Raw genomic sequence first — 18,653 nt, 5'->3', positions numbered from 1 at the left:
GCATACCTTAAGAACATTATTAAGGCCTACACCATTAATAATTGCTCATGGATTTTAGTGTAAAAGTAATTCAACAAGTGTTGCAATAGATCAGTGTTGGTGATGCTATGTTCATTTATTCTTTTAGAGTAAGATACAAATTGGTAGAAACATGCACACAATATTAATTTAGAAATGTATAGTTATTGTTCTTTTTTGGTTCTGAGAAATATCATGTCAATTCTGTTGTAATAAACTCAAGCAACACAAAAACACTGTGTATTGCAAAAGTTCCCAAAATTAGGGAAGAAAGGAAAGAGGTTTTTAGAAATTTTCTTTAGAAAATATGCAAATTTCTGACAAAAAAATCTTCTAGGCATATTAACACATTTAATGATTAAAATCTCCACACCTGTTCATGACATAATTGACTGTTATGACCATCACATGTTGGTGTAGTATCGCAATATTTGTACATTTTTTGTAACAGAGTTATACTAATATAGTTTTATTCTGGTGTAACACATTGTAAATACGTTCCATTCAGGCTGAGATATATTTTAATTTTTTACTAAATTGCTACTTATTTATTTCATTTTACAGGCAAACTACCTATAATAATAATCATAGCATATTTGTAACAGAGCTTGTAATGAGCGAGAAAGATATAGCTCGTTATTAATCTTAGACACATTTGGAAATTTCTACTACTTACAGCCATTCTCAACAAGGATTTAAAGCAAAGACAACATATACTGGCGTAAAGCCTGCTTGTCTCTAACACACACACTCTAACGGTTTGTGCTGTGAGGGGGTTCAAGGAAAATAATAATAATTTAATATTAACTGATTGAAAGTTAAAACACTCATTATGACCTGTCCAACAATATTCACATGTCATTATTGTGAAAGATATAACACGAACACCATGTTTAGGTTATAATCTGGAACAAATTACATCTATTGGACGTAATTACAAAAAATAGTTTCATAACCTGCATTATTCCTAACAAGTATCCATGTGGAGTTTGTTCACTGTCTTAACTGTTAACTGTTTTCAACTCTTGCAAAATAAAAGCATTACTGGTGGAATTAATAAAACAAGCCAACGTTTGCAGCTAACAATTAAGCACTAATCACCACACATCGTCAAGTTTGGCTGAAGGTAAGTCATCCCATCACAAACTGTCACATCCACCAGAACCGAACTTGGTCTAAAGTACGTGCTGGAGGCTTATAGAACTAATGGCAAACATATAAATGGTGAATGAAAATAAAGAACACAAGAATTTGTTTCGTTTATATTTTAACAGTTTAATTTACGTAGGTTAGAAGAGATCTCGTAGAGTTACGCCGTTGTTTCTGGCGTAGATGGAGAAGTTGTATAGATGTTTTATGAAAATAAATTAACAGTTGTGTGAAGATGAGATTGGATACGGAATCAATCCACTATCCACATCTGGTCGTAAGGCACTTGGAGGGTGTATTTGTTGATCACTCCTCTAAGGACCTCGTCAAATCCTTGTTCAGCGTAAGGCAGCATCTCCTGGTAAAACAGCCTCCAGAACTGGTTCACTACGTTCAATGCAAGAGTACCTAGTGGGAATAGAAAAGAAATGATTTCGATTCTTAATTTCAGAAATGTATATGACTGTAGTGTAATCAGCTTACAAGCTGTGATGCAAGAATTTTAGTGATTGAATTGCAATTCTTAACCTTCAAGTTGAACATAATTTTGTTTTGTTTTATTACTGGACGTTGTAATAATTCTTAAAATAAGAAAATGTGTCCTAATAGGTGCATTTATTAATGGTGTCTTTATTATTTAATGTACCCATTTATTCTTTATTACGGGTTTATTATTTTATTTTTGCAAAAAAACACATTTTATTTTGTGATTCTACTCATTTACAACAGCCTAAATTTACTTTGTTGTAGGAATGACAAGAAGGCAGAAATATTGTTTTTACTGCATAAATTAACTATTGATTAAAAATCGTTTACGTACATGCCTAGAAAGATGTCGAGTAAAAAAGATAATCTTATAGTTATCTTATCTTGTTTATAATTCACTTTTTATAAAAAAATAATTATTTGTGATATCAGCTATTCAAAGTCAGTTTTCTGACTATGCAGTTTATTTTCTTCAAGGTTGTTATGGTATGTAGTGTTTCTGAAAATTACAAAACTTACTATAAAGAATTATATATTGGGTAACAAAATTGAAAATGAATCACTACGAACACTACTTTTTTCAATTTAAACACGTATAGAACGTGTAGAAAACAAAACAAAACTTTTTAATGTTCTGTAAAATAATTTGGTAGAAAAAACATAGTATGTTTGCAATATCAGTTTTTTCCACTTATTCTCAGTTTCATGGTTTTTTTGTGTCACACATGCAGTTGGTAACTCAAATTTACGGTGTTCACCGCCACCTCAATTCGACGAGGCATACTCACTTAGCTCTTTGTTGTTGTGGATGAGGTTGGACGCGTACACTTTCATGCCGCCGACCTCCGGCCTCAAACCAACCTTGTGCACCTTGAGGTGCTGTTTGCCGGCCAAGGTCACCAGATGACCTTCAGCTCGCAGCGTTGCGCTCACATTCGCTAGAGTAAGACACAACAGTGGTCACTGTAGATGGAATAATCATGGATTTTGCTCACGGTAAACACGTGTTTCAACAAAGTAAAATACTGGTTTTGATTTTAAAACTCCAGTAATAGGTTTCTTTGGTGAATTTGACAACACATGCAATTTTTTGTAATCATCTATTAATTTACATTCAATTGGAAAAATAATTCTTTATAACTTGTTACAAAATATTACTAGTTTAACTTATTTTCTACACATTTTAAAGTTTTAAATAGGTATTAGTTCCAAACACGTATTACATTTTTTACGAAAAATAAGGTGTTTCACATGTGGGGTGTATAATTTATAAATCTATTTATAAATGTTAAATAATTAAATAATCAATATTTTAATCAATAATCAGGGGTTTGTAGTGCAAAGAATTTAACAACTCTTGATCCAAATATAGATTTTTAACTAAATTTGTTAGCTGAAATTATAAATAAATTTTTGGTTTATAATTTTCATTTACTGGATTGCTAATTAAATAAAAATTAATTGTAATTTAAGTATATACATCACTGTTTGCCACAATGAGAACAAAATAACAACAATGGTTAAACAAAACTGTATGATAGAATACGAAGATACGCTTTCATATATTTGTTCGGAAGAACTGTTTGTGTGTTTTCATTTCTCAAGTGTGATTTTCCAACACTTTCGACACTATCTGTCAACAGTAGCGTAATATATCATGGCTGCGATATATTTTCATAATTTAATACACACTTTTATGAAGTGGAACTCAAGAAGCAAACGAAATCGTGTCAGATCCGTCCATTGCACTCATTACAAAAATTTGTTTGGCCTTTCTTCAGAAAATGAAAGTTTGTCCCAACAAAGTTTGCTAGTTCTATCTAGATATAAAAATCAATAAAAACATACGCGGACAAACCCGTACATTAAAAAAATTCTAATATGTTTTATACTCCTTTTTATTAATACATACCTTTTGAAATTAAATCATATACGCGTTTTATATACATAGAATACCCCGTTCTCTAATGATACCCTCCATTTCATGAAGAATAACTGAACAATAACAATAACTGATAAAGAAAAGTATGCCTCTGTTTGTTATAAAACCTAAATATGAAAACAAGCATATTATAGTTTTAAAATTGCACTTTTTTGACCAATTAATTACTTATAAATGATCTCTTTTAATACAAGTAAGTTTTACGTATTGGAGAAAGATAGGTTATGTACATGAAAATCTTACTTGATAATACAAATCGACTATAAGAAGATACTAACTCATGCTGATGTTGTAGATTCCTTTTCCGGTGATAGGGAAGTTTCCCAGAGAGCCTTCCGTCTTGTATGTTCCTTCAACGAGAACCTTGGGCAGAAAAATGTCGCCCTCGATCACTAGCTTCTCAGGGTCTTCCAGGTTAGTCCTGGAAGTCGAACGAGGATTTATGGAAATCTCCCTTTAACGGTTATGAGCGACCTTACAGATTAATCAGTAACTTTTTTTCGCTTAGAGTAATGAAAAAAAAAAAAAAAAACACGAAATCAAGACTTCAGTTTTACTTGTAAAATGTGTTTAAAGATTTTATATTTTAATAACCAATCAAAATATCGGAAAACTCAAAAACTTTGGTTTACCCAATTACATACACCTTTTATATGATACTATTTAATAATTATATTACCAAATATATTTATTAATTATATTACTGTCATCTCGAATGGTTAATTATGAAAGTTCAATTTTATAATTCTGGTCGTATAGCGACTCTTTAATGGTCGGCAGGTTAATATATTCGTAACACTTTCAAACATTTAAAAACTCCATTATCTTACAACCTTATAAGGTATAAATAGTGGTAAGTAAACAAAGATGTTTTCAAAACGTGAACTTAGTTTGGTAGCAATTAGTTAGAAATTATATTTGTAAACACATTCACTTGAAATTATTTAATGTATCGTGTACCAACGTACTTGCAATTCCACTAAGACACCAACTTTTCAAACTTTTGCAAGGCCGCTATGTTAAAACTGTATGAGATAAAAGAAACATAAGAACAAACAATATTGTAAATGCATTATTAAATCCTTTTAGCATTCTAAAACATCTTTCTAAATTTACCTACAATGACTAATACCTAAGATCAAACAATACCATGTCTAAATTTAGTGGCCGCCATCTTGAAACGTTATTTGTCAAAAATTAAGAAAGAGAGAAATGGTTGAAAACATTTTTATATTCCTAAAACATTAGTTGTGCTGGGAAATAGTCGAAATAAAAGTTTTATATTGATGCGAAAGGCCACTATTTTGTAACTTATTGGTTAAGACTGCATAACGAAATTATTTAAATTATGTCCTATTTTCTTTATCAAGTTACTCGAGTAGTACGGATTCATAAAACGGTCCAAGCTCTCATAATCAACGATCAGTTGTGTAGAATAATCACATACACTCATATATGCATTTACAGATTGCTATGCTTACTTTCTCTTCTATCAAAAGGGTGATTTCGATATCCAGATTTCTATGAAACTTAGCTAAACTTTCTTTTAGCATATTTATTTACTGTATTGCCATACTAACATAGTCCATGGGAGTTATGTTATTTAGAAAGTGTTAAATGTAGGATTATTATACTGTAAATCGGGATGTATACCTAAATGTTCTTATGTAGTATTAAAACGGACGAGGTAGGGAAGACACTACAACGCGAGAATGCGCTGAAATCAAATATTTTCACCGCATTTCAACATTGACTTTCGACGTGCAACTTAATAAGCGACTTGCTCGTAAACCGAATATCTCGTGAAGGTTATGTTCCCATTCCCAAGACATTGTGTACAGGTGGGTTGAATGCCCGGTGCAAAATTTCCATAAGGAAAGCAAGTCTATATTGTGTACATCTACCATAACACGATGTTGCGTAATATAACGCGCTCCGTGGACTGTATCGAACTCACACTCCGGATCTCCCAAAGTTGGTCAATCTTTTCGCGCTCTTCGTCCGTTGCGCCGCGACTCGCCGCACCACTGGAGAGGTTATGTTAGGTTTGAGCAACCAGATTTCTTACTCTATGCTCTACAGGTTAGTATCGGGATATTATTAATCTGTGGTCTAGAGATTACTGTAATCTGGTCACGGCCGGTCGGTTTCTATTCGGGTCCCAGCAGTCAGCTGATGTTCGACATCAGCTGGCCTGTTCTTCTGCAACAACTACGCGAATTACAAAAAAGTGGTCCCTGTCAAAACAAGCTTCATGATTTGAGGCAGATAGCCTACAACGAGCTTTGGTTATATGAGAAGTAACCTGTTGGCAAATAACATGATGTACATTACGGTACTGTTTTGTCAGAATTTGAAGATCTAGGAAATATTGAGATTGAAAACGATGGAACATTGAAATGTTTTTGGGCATTGACAGGGTGACGAGAAAGATTTAAACGATTAAAAATGAAGAAATTTTGGTTTGTTTTATTTGCATTACAGTCACCGGGTGCTAGCATATATGAAGTAATCGATTACTAGGATGTTTCATCCGCAAAAATACAAAACCTAAGGACTTTACAAGACCCAGGAAACGTTCTGAAGCATACTCCTGCCCCAATATTTGATACATATGAGTTAAAACAGTACTGTTCTAAAAAAAATACGATGGAAATGTAGAAAATGATGCATTTAAAACTGCAATTTTAGCCCGAACACAGATAAAACATATTTACAAGTATTTTTAAGTACATATCTTAAAGTATGTTGGGTGTTACCTTTTAGGTTTTAAAAAAGAAAATAATGGGCTAGCAGGATATACATATAGCCTATGTGGCCTTGATTTACAAAATACAATGTGTGTGGTAGTTAAAAATAAGTTTTGGTCCGGAATATACAGATAACTTTTGATTTAACATAATCTCGTAACATATAGCCTACTTGTAATTTCAGTCAATATGAATATCGTACGCGAACTGAACAGAGTTACTCAAAACACTATGAAAAAGAACTGCTATAACAGCTTGAAACATTTAATTAAGAACATTCCTTTGGAATTAATTAATCTGTACTAATTTTAAAACGTGATTTGATACAATAATTGCTTGATTCCGTTAGAAACATCGCATAAATACGGTGAGAAAATTAATCTGGATAACGGTCTGTAAAGAGACCATGTTTTATTTCAGGTGTCAACTAAACTTAACTGTAAATAGGTTACAATTGACAACACTATTAATTAGGGATCCTCCTGAAACACTGTTACCAGACCTTATGTCGAGAATCTGAACATTCCGCAGACCGTGGGTGAAGCTGTTCTTGACGCTGGACTTGGCCTGGATATCGGTGCTGTTGTAGGTGATGAGCAGTTGAGGGACGTACATCGGGTCCAGGGGTGGAAGACCCACCTCGCTCACTCCAGCTGTACACAGAAGATTGACATAAACTTTATTGACGTAATCATTTAGAATATTGGTATAACTTGTAATGTGCTAAATTTTAATATTTGGATATGGAGGAAACATATTGTAGAGCAGTCAACAAGAGTGACTGGATATAATTGTATATCCTCTCAATGTGTATTAAGTATTGTAAATAGAATTTACTCTAGAAATAAACTTATAAACTGTCATCTATATAATCAAACAATTATATTGAAACGAAAGTTATTTACATTTTTTTGCCACTGTATAGCAGTTTCACAAAGTCCATTGGCACCAATGGCTAAGACTGGATTTCCAAAATAGAGTTGAATTTAATGGGGGGGGGGGGGGGGCAATGGAGTTTTCCATTGAAACAACCATAACAACTTAGATTGTTAATTATGCCAAACATAACTGGTTAATCACTATGTTTGATTGTGGATTAATAATTTACAATACTTTTTTCTTTAATTACATTTCAAAACTCCTTTATGAGATCTCTTGTTGGAAAATGTAACGTTGTAATCATCTAACACTGACTACGCTACTAGATAGTAGTGTTTTCTTTTTTTTTTTTTTTTTTTTTTTTTTTTTTTTTTTTTTTTCTAATAATATTGTTTAAAATAATAACTAACCTCAGAATTCTATTTATTACTTTCAATTTAGTATGTAATTTTCTAGCTTCGTTACAACACTTCTCTTTGTCTACACGTAATACGTAACTGTAGAAAATAAACTATAGGAACATACACACCAAAATGTGTAAAGGTGAATTTGACGGCTTTTTTAAATGCAATGATTTTTATAAGGGTAGTATTCATCTGGAGCGCAGCACCGGAAGTGAAGTATTTCACTGATATTTCAGCCGACCTTCCCTCTACCGCGCTCATTTACATTATATTGTAGTTTCCTCGCATCGCACCCTGTTTCGCTTAAATTGAAAATAGATACTTATAAAAACGGTTTTTATGTTTTCGTAAAGGACACTAGAAGTTCTATACAGTTGATAGGCAATTATACGACGGTGACATTGGAAAGAGGGAATCGGGTTGAACATGTTTATTAGTAGTGTAGTAAAAAAACTCTACGTCCTTTCCTTCCGCCATTCTACAATAAGCACAGTATTTATGAGTTGCCCAACGAAACCGGTTTCCGTCCTTAGACCAAAATAATATCACCTTGTCAGCCTTAGTTTCTAGATGAGCAAGTTAATTGACAACAAAACACTCCTGAAGGAAACAGGATTTTCCGGACATTTGCCGTCGTTCAGTGAAACAAAAAATCAGTAACATTACGTTTCGAGATCTGCAATCTGATCTGATCTCTTCTTCAGGTAATAACTAACCTTACATATAATTACAAACTATGTTAAAATAAACAAATCATACCGTAATAATGATGCTCAGTCGTAGGTGGTTGATCGACGAATGCAGACGTATTGTGTGGCCTGTATTCTGTAGTTCAGTTTTAATGTTTAGTGTTGCATTTAGATTTTTATTAAGTGCATGTTTTAGAGTTAGTGAAGTTGACACGCAACATGGTAGTTGTGATTCCTGACTTAGGCGTGACACAACGCTCTGGCATGATTTACCAGATTATGATTAACTTGATCATCTAGAGACTAAGGCTGACAAGGTGATATTATTTAATGTATCATACGACCTTTGAATTGTACTGATCGAAGATTATTATTCACAGTCAATTAAACCTAAACCTATATTTTATAACCTTTAAATCATTTTTGTGAAATAAAAGTATAAAGTAAGTTTAATATTTATTCAAAATATTACTTCAGTTCATATTTTAACGACACTTCCACTTAAGGCAAAGTACCTATTTTCGTTATTGCGAAAAATTAATAGAATCATAGTGTTACTAAGCGTTTGACATTAACACATTTTGAAACATTAAACCCATTATTCAACTACATTATACTATTATAGAAAACACTTTATACACAAATAGATAAAAATTGAATATACTAATAGTATTGTAGGTGCATTATCAGAAAGAGTAAACCCCCCTTTTTAACTTCAAGTCCATGGTGGTGAGACAATGAGATTGCCTCTTCACATAGTTTACACTATACTTTGTAGTCTAGTGTCCCTGACGTCAAAATGATGAAGCGTTTGTTTTGAACTTCTTTGTCGACGAAGAAGTCTTATTTTTGGACCTCTTCAGACGAACATAACTCCGGACTTCAGGAGTTAACTCAGTAACAGCATCAGATTCCAGACGATGCAATATGGAAGGAGAACTGGAGCTACACTCAACATTCACGTTTTTTGAAAGTTACGTAATTTTGAATATTCTCCTCAGTCTAACGCCTTTAAAGTTAACTGTTCGAAAACCTTTTTCCAAAAGTCACTAAATTATTGTAACCTCTTTGAAACAGTTATCGCAAAATAAAATACAACTTCAACTTTTGTCTAGTGCCTATATTTTTTAAATCTTAAAGTAGTTGTTGAAACGAATATGAAGCAAATATGAAAAGATTATTAAAATATTTTCGGAAACTAACACTTGAATCCAGTTACATTCTACGTCAAAACATTACGCAAATGAATATAATTGAAACACAATGTCGTTCTGCAAAAGTCAGATACGACCGGTTAAATTCTCTTGGGTTCTAATTTGTTTACAGTTCCACAGTTGAGTTTATGTTGTTGCACTGACCAAGAAAATAAACACATGTGTTAGTTTAAAAAGCGTTTATTTGAGGTCTGTGATATGTCTGGTGCTGTACAAGTAATATCTATTTTTATCCCGATCAAGAAAATGTGTGCATGGCTAAGTTTCAAAAGACTGCTTTACCGAAAATACATCTACTTCCGTCGCTTGTATTCTGCTTCTGATATAAGAAGAGTGTGCCATCCCTTTGCTTTTCCTTTAACTACAGTACAATTGTTAAGGGAGACAACCAGTTTCAATAACCGTATGTGCAAATTATTCTTTGCTTTGTACGTATTTCTTGAGCTTTGTTCACCGATGATGTTGTAGTACACCGTTTAAATGTTATTGTCAATGCATTATATGGTTTATTCAACACTGGTGCTAATCTAAAATAAAAATAAGGTAGTAACGTTACAATTTTCATAAAACTACTGATCATGCACTGTATAACATTTGATATTTTCTAAAATATTTAATTTACAGAAATGTTTTTTCCACTCGATGAACTTCAGCTGACAGTGTCAACAGGGTCAGCTAAGTTTGGATTACATGTCGTAAATATTACAAATATTTTCTAGAATTATTAAATAATCTGAGAAACTTAACCACTGTTATTACCTTTGAATCCTTTCCTTGGACTTCTACTAATATATCAAAACCAAAAATAGCCAAATCGATCGAGCCGTTCTCGAGTTTTAGTTAGACTAACAAACGTCAATTTCATTAAATGTATATATATATATATATATATATATATACATATAAATGTATATATATATATATATATATATATATATATATATATATAATATATATATATATATTTTTTACAACCAACTATCATGCACGCAAATAGTTGTAGACTACCATCATTAGCCAACGAGGTAGAACTGGCGCTGGTATAATTATGTATCTGATTCTGCTTTTAGTGCGTCAAGCTAAACGATATTATGTGGACGGTTTTATAATTTAACTTTTTAACCCTTTTGCTGCACTCCATTTCGATCTCACCAAAACTGCCGTGGCTGACCAAAGGAAATTCTTAAAAGAATCCCTAAATCACGTCCCCTAAAAAGTAGGTTATGTTCATACCAAGTGCAATTTGGCCTTCGTCTCCGAGGCTATAATGACATGGCGTTTATTATGCTATGAAGTCATCAGATTATTGTTGTGTAATGAGCATCAACAAATATACTTATTTGGTCACTCGCTTTCAATATTAATGCTACGCAATTGGCCTTGACATTGTTGAAACATCTATACAAATCACGACAAGACGATACGATAGTCGTGTGACTATTGTAGACGGTTCTAATAGTTTCTTATCTTGGTAGTGAACGCGTTAAAGGTTCTTAGTTGTTTGATGCCTTTTGATTTGTTTTATAGAATTTGAATTTCTAATACTGTACCGTTAACCCCATTACTTCAGACTAGCCTTATGTGAGATCAAACTAGTACCGAGTGAAAATGCCATACCCAAATCGATCTTCGAACCCGAGCCCCTAAGATTAGCTGAGATACTTTTCAGCAAGTGTTCTGTTCTCTTCGTTCGATTGTACTGATCGATAGTTTTACTCGATTGTTTTGTATATATCGACTGCATTCTCAATTTAACAAATTGATATGATAAAAAAACAAATTTATTACGAGAGATAGAAAAAAGGTTATCTCAGCGGTTCCCTGATGACGAAGAATTTCAAAACACAGCGACAGGTTGGCAACATTCAAATGCGGCAAATTTTTACGCAGAGGGTATTTCAAAGACTGCCAAAGATATGATAAGCGTCTGAATCCGTTTTGGTGATCACGTAGAAAAATAAATAGAGAAATGTTATAGTTTTCAGATGTAGATAACAAACACCGGTTTGTTATCTTCACTGGTTTACTTTTTATTTAATAGGGGAGGTTATTTTCTGGATAACCTTCGTGTAGGATGAAATTTACTTGTTATGATATTCAACACTGTAATAGAATCTAAAATAACCTTTCCTAATAACACAACTGAATAAAAATTCAGTTAAAAAATTAATCATGATTGTGACATTCGCTTTTGAAGCTTTCCTTTTGACAGCACGTCAAGGCCTTTTACCTACCATTACATTTGTGGAATGGGTCGATTAATTTTGAAAAAATACTGTTCTGTATGTCAAATTAAATGTTAAAAGTTCAATAACTGTTGTTTAAGCGCTTAAAATGTATCAATATGGAATCTTGATACATCTGTGACTCATCAAATTGCGATATCAATAATTGCATATAGACATAAGTGAACGTTTCTCGATAGTATTAAACAAACAACGATTACTAACACAAACAATCGATTTGCATGTATAGTCCATTTATTAAAATCTTCTAAAAAACATAATTTTTAAATATTACACTTGAAAGTTTTATAGATTTATGGGTCAACTTTTCAAACAACGTTACGTTACAGGAAATTCAACATTACAGTACTCTTAGATAGTAAAATACTATTTTTAATTTTTTAAATTTAAACGAGGAAAAAAGTTTCTTTTGATATGAATAGATTATCATCTTCAAGGCTGGTATAACGTATATGTTTGATTAGTAAGTTAGAGTTTAGCATTGCTAATGAATAATGATGTACATAACCGTTTGAATATTTCATTAACACCACACTTCCTGCTTGTTCGTTCTCAATATTAATCTTACAGAGGTGACTGTGACTGTTAACGATGTACCTGGACGATGTTGTGAAACAATGGTGGTTTTTTACAAATAAATTAAGCTAATAAAACATGTAATTCTAAGATCCACAATACATGATAAATGGATCTTGTCATACTTTACAAAATATTGTATTACATTTATATTCGTATTCAATTAGTAATAGGTAATTATTGAATGTGTGGAACTGAAGCTGTTTTGAAATTAACGTAAGGTCCTAAAATACGTATAATTAACTTGTGTAACCAATGTATATTTGTTTAGAAAAACTTGTAAATATTTCTGAATATTTTATCGAAGTCTTCAAATTTACCTACTATATAGTAGGTCTTCAAATTCGTGACATTATTAAAGGAAGGAGAATTTCCCGGACATACTGTATGCCATTCTACATCGATAATATAAATTATTATACTATATTTAGATTTCTTCTGCTTACAGTCCTTCCATTGTAAAAACAAAGAAAACTATGAACTTATATATTCCCTTACTTTTGGGAAATCTTCTCTGATTCTATTATTAATACAGTACACCCAAATATCCTAATAAGCGTGTAATGTAACTTCCTTTCGGAAAAAAACTTTATTATTTTGGTCCCCCAATAGGGACTGTCCAGCACTTTAAAATTATTATACACTTTTTTATTAATTTAAAATTTACTTAAACATTTTCAGAGCTCACCATAAAAGCTGTATAATCCAGTACATTCCATTCAATTCCGACAATACAAATAAAGAATGGATTCATATTGCTATGATAATACAAAAACCAACTAAAATATGGTAGAAAAATAAACTTACATTTACTCATCTTTGGCAAGTTTTCTCTGAAGCTTTTCAACAGGCATTGGTCGAAATCTGGAGACTTTGTGTGGCATGGTGCTGGAAAACACGACTGGTGTTAATTTTACAAAATAATGTTTTACAAAGATAATTACATGCTTTGAATGCGCTATAAAATGTATACTAACAGTGTAAAATAATATAATATGATAACATTATCGTATAACATATAGTATAAAAGGTATATTCCTAACATAATAATTACAATATAATATGAAATATTTCAGTCAAGCTTTCATATTGTCTAATTATTACTACATCCAAAATCAATTGATAGCTTGTCTGCATATTGTAATTTCGAGTGTTTAGCTTGAAAACCCACATTTTATGAATGATATAAGTTAATATATTAAATTCTTTGTATGATCGTAACCCAACTATCCCAACAGGCTACCCCTGTTTTACCAAATAACTAGACAAATTGAGAAAAATAAACTTTTTGAAAACAAGAATATTAATATTTGAATCACTGTTCACCATTGCAGTGTAATTTTCGGAAAAGAACAATTATTATATGTTCCACGTTTTGAAATTGCAAATATTATACAGAATTTTAACTGGAAGAATATACCTTTAGATATTAACTAAAAGCAAAAAAATGATTTATTAAATTTTAGTTCACGCACTCCCTCTAAAATCATTTCTTAAATTATTATATGTTCTGACCTTTTAGCGAATTATACATAACGTTTTTGTTTTAAAATTTGTGTATTTCTCAAAACGTTGTTGTGTCAAATTTTGTAAAAATATACATTCAAATTTAGTTCTGTTTGAAAGGGTTTAATTTAATTTTCATTAACAAATTATATTCTAGGAATGCTGAAGATGCGCTAATGTACATCTAAAAAAAAAGCTTATGAATCTTTTAGTAAAAGATCGATAAAGAAAAACCTCTTAACGTCTGTAAGGTTTTTACCTGAGTAAGAATATTCTTCAAACTAGCAACACGTGGCTTTTAAATATTCAAGCAGGTACTAGTGTGGATTCCAATCTTTAAGTTTCAATATTAAAAATCTGTTTTTTCTTTCGTTTTGTGATTTTTTCAATTGTATTTAATATAGACTCGTCTGCATTACATGAAAGTACAGATAAATGCATATAAACATGTGAATATAAATTTTTACTCAGATAAGAGCTAATTGTATGTAAACAACTTGAAGTACTTTTGCATTTCAAACTTTCTTTAATATTAATTTGTGAACTAAATGAAGTTTCATATTTACTTAAATAATGAGTTTAATATAACAACTCCATTTAAATGTATTTTAAAACAATTAATATTTTCAGATATATTGCTTTTACTTTTATGTTTCAAAACGATTTGACTTTCGATCAAGTATCAAAAATATACAAGTATTGTTCACTACAGATTTTATTTTATCAATATGAAATATTTTCATCATTTCACTGTTTTATTCTCTACCCTTAATTTTCCATTAAACTGTATGTTAAATCCCAAATATAATGCAGTGCTTGTTTCTACAATGTGAATGCTACCATTAGTTTAGTAAGGTTTACTTTAATGCTCTCCGCTCTGGGTTAAAAGGTATCTTTGTAATTTAAAATCACCTTGCTTCGAAAAGGTCTAAAAATAAGACACAGGATTTTTTTTAATTGTTCAGTTTTCAGAGTCCGTTTCTTAAATTTAATGAAAATATAACATTTAAAACGTGTTGCTTTTTATTTGCATTTGCTTAATTTCTGCACAATATTTTATTTTAAACTAACTACTGACTTACCTTGTATAAAATTTTAATTTTTGAGAGCAAATTTGTGACTTTTATACACACGTAACATTTCTTTAAAGTTTCCAGAAGGAATTTATTGCTAAACTAGTACGTACTTATCTAGAATCATGTTATATTTGGTATTATTTGAATCATTATGTATGTCCAGTTTCTGTGTATTTGAAGAATTTTCTGAAACTATCCAATTTTTTGTTTACTTAACAGTATTTAAGACTCAGATGAATAATTGGTAGCGTGCAAAAATCGCGACCTCTCGGCGGGATTCGAACCCGGGTTCCTGGAGTGAAATGTCGAGACGCTAGCCACTTAGCTGCCATGAACGGTAATAATGAGGTCTCATTTATAATACGGCAATTTAAAATCATAATTGAAATATTAATCCTTTATCAAACAATGTTTAAATTTTTTATGAAGATTAAAATATTGTTGACGGCATATATGATAAAACGTTTATACTTTTATTTCAAATACGTGATTTAATTTATTATACATTTTTAATACGTATTATTCAAAAACTTATCGGATTTAAAAAATTTACAATTTTTTGATGCGATATCAAGCTGTTATCAATACCTGTAGGGATTTCGGCGACGACGGCGCTCACCACACACAGGATCGACAGCGCTGCCCACATGATGAAAGTACAAGTGACTGTCTAGGACATCACCTTGAAGGCTTTTATACCGACCTACTGTAGCTTCTCTCCCTCCCAGCTTCTCGTGGAGCATTGCCAATCTCGGATGGACACAATCTCAGGAGCAACCACCAAGCCAGGAAGTACGAACAGAGTTTGCTACATGTAGCATTTTGATGACAGGTGTTTCCAACCTCCAAATACGCAAGATTGGAAGGACTTTAAAAAGTGATAAGTACATGATTTGTGCAAAAACATGCACCTGTTTAAATGCTGTAGCAAATGCCACTAAGCGCAGTGTTTGCAGAATACAGTAAATTCGATTTTCAGTCGGATTAAAAATGTTTTCAAACAAACTTCTGATCGGAGTCCTCTAAAGATTTATTTCCCAAATGCAGGGAAATAGATAATTCTAAGAGAAGCTGTACGCGTTTCAAGTGTAATTAAGCGACATCTTATAACCAAGGGCAATGAAAAACGGTTGAAGATAAGGATATGATATTTTTACAGTTTGGATGCAAAAGATGACTGGGGGAAAATGGTACGCCTTTTTATATATTAAAAACTTGAATTTCCGAAAGGAAACAGCAGAGTTTGTTTGGGTCTGATTGCAAAACTGATTGAACTTCCTACTTTAAACACCTGTAATTCCTGGAGGAGATATAAAAAATTGTGTTCATCCTTTTCTCTGTCTTTAGGGAAGTTACAATGGGTTAAGATTTTAAAATAAGGAATTATTCGAACCTAAACCCGCTTGTACCACCTTAACATCATATGCTGATTTGTTGTTGCCATGTTGTGTTTTTATGTTTTTCCATCACATTTATAATGAAATGGACACTTTGTACTTTGGCTATCAGGCAGTGCAATGGCTACGACAATTATCAATTATCGCTGGCTATGACAAAAAATAACAAATGTGTTAATAACTCCTTAACAGTTCTTTTGTACCTAGAATTATGTTGTTTTTCGGATTTTATACAGCGACAGGATTTTATAAAGCGACACATTTCAAGGTTGTGACTAGTATTTTTATTGTCAGGAAATTATTTCAGTTAGGTTTAACCACGTATTTACGTTAAAACATCAGACCAAACAGCATTAATGTCTTATTGAAAATCAGTCCAAAATCTTTTTATTTTCAGAACCAACTACGACTTTATACCATCGACTTTTTTACTACGACTGTACCATATCTTATGACAATAATAGACAGTGTTTGTGATGAGAACAATCAATTATAATAGCCTACGGTTATTACTGTTTAATTGCACATCCTGACACAAGAGAATACGCAGTGAATATAATGTACAGAAAAACAACAAAAGACCAATAAACAACTCTTGTGGCATACCATGTTTATAATGTGAATTTTCAAACCAGCAATTCTTTGTCTTATATTTTTAGATAGTTTTAAAATAATTCATTACGAGAAATTCAGAAACAAAGCACTTTTATTATTTGGAATTATGACTCGAGTTCAATAAATAGGCTATAATAATGTAGAATCTTGAGCTAAATTGAATTTATAAATGAAAAAGCAGTGACCTAATTATGAAAATGTTGAATACAAAATTTTTAAAATCCCTTTTATCCCTAGAAAGCTAAAAGGAATTGGTAAGAAGGATTAAGTTAGTCGTATAAACTAAAACCCTGATGACCTTCACTTCAAATTGAAGGTCATCTGCTGGAAGGATAAGATGGTCAATCTCTGTTAATTGCAGATATTACCCACACTTGTGCCGTGGCCAATTACCAACAATTATAGGCATATAACAAGTCACTGTTGGACAATTATACTGTAATAACATATAAGCCTACATGGGAACCACAATTAATTAACTGCACTCGTATTTCTTTCATACTTTATACATATTTAAGGTAGCTTTAAGGATCTTATGAGGTATAAATGTGTCCCAGCTTAAAACAAACTACTAGGTGCAATTTTAATTTGTTTTCTTTCAAAATTTCGGGGGAGAGGGCTTGATCCCCCTGAGCCCCCCCCTTACATCCGTCCATGGTGTACATGTGTGCGTTACTACATCACATGCTAAAAAAATCTTCTTGTTGCCATCATGAACCTATAAAACCAATTTAAAGATTTGATAAAACTCAGCCAAATCCCATGGAGTGACGTGCACCTTCATCGAACTCGATGTTAATTATATTGTATATGTGAAGTTTCATGCAACATTTCAATTCTATAGGCCATTTCGTTCTAGAGATACCGTACGGGCAGACAGACAGACTAACAGAATTGCAAGTTTTCAAACTACTCGAGTGATAGGCTTCGCTAACTTTCGTCCTATTAGAAAGAAATGTTATCTTCTGATAAATGGTTAAACAAAAATAGCATACGCTGCACCTGTAAAAAGGACATTTTTTATACATTTGTTTGTGTTTGAGTGCAATTCACTCTTAAATGGCGGTAATAGTCACTGTGACACACCAATGTGATTAGACACAGTCAGTACTCGCATATAAATACAAGACACAGTCAGTATAATGTTCTCGCATATACATACGAGACACGGTTGGTATAGTGTACCTACATACGAGACACACTGCTATGTAAAGAGTTAAAACATTAGTGGGTACCGTTCAAATGATCTGATGTACATTAAACTTCCCATATATGCCTACTTTATAAATATTTTCACAGCATCTTTTTCGTGTAACTTTATTAAAAGTGTTTAAACTCAACAAATTATCATAACATTTACAAAGAGATCAAGCTATTTTTTATTGAATGTTTACAATTTGTAGCACATTATGTGGCTATGACTGTTATGGTACTAAGTCTGCAAATATAAAATGAAAATCAGTTTTGGCAAAATGTATAAACGCCATTGAAGTAATAGGAATCAAAACTACGTCCAACAGACTTTACAGAACTCGCATGTAATATAAGAGATTGTGAAATAATTCAATTCAACGCGTCGTAATGCAAAGTAATCTATATAAAACAAATAGTTCATGTTTTTAGTCTGCCCATTATGCAACACTCTTCCCGATTGCATAAGGATTATAGATCATCGATCTCAGGTTACGGACGCATACCTATATCCA

At 32.0% G+C, this 18,653-nt stretch overlaps 1 protein-coding gene across 1 annotated transcript; it reads right to left on the bottom strand.

Moving 5' to 3' along the window:
- Window positions 1-1,268: 1,268 nt before the first annotated feature.
- LOC124367747 (protein takeout-like) lies at window positions 1,269-15,650 on the bottom strand. Its single transcript, XM_046824830.1, has 6 exons — window positions 15,524-15,650; window positions 13,161-13,241; window positions 6,848-6,998; window positions 3,874-4,016; window positions 2,442-2,591; window positions 1,269-1,575 (listed from the first exon to the last, which is right to left on the bottom strand). Exons 1-6 carry the CDS (start codon window positions 15,582-15,584, stop codon window positions 1,421-1,423), a joined length of 741 nt encoding a protein of 246 aa, XP_046680786.1. The 5' UTR covers window positions 15,585-15,650; the 3' UTR covers window positions 1,269-1,420.
- Window positions 15,651-18,653: the final 3,003 nt, after the last annotated feature.

This window comes from Homalodisca vitripennis, chromosome 8 (assembly GCF_021130785.1).
Source record: "Homalodisca vitripennis isolate AUS2020 chromosome 8, UT_GWSS_2.1, whole genome shotgun sequence".
NCBI lineage: Eukaryota > Metazoa > Arthropoda > Insecta > Hemiptera > Cicadellidae > Homalodisca > Homalodisca vitripennis.
The sequence above is the reverse complement of the archived record's forward strand: the minus strand, read 5'-3'. Positions and strand labels throughout refer to the sequence as shown.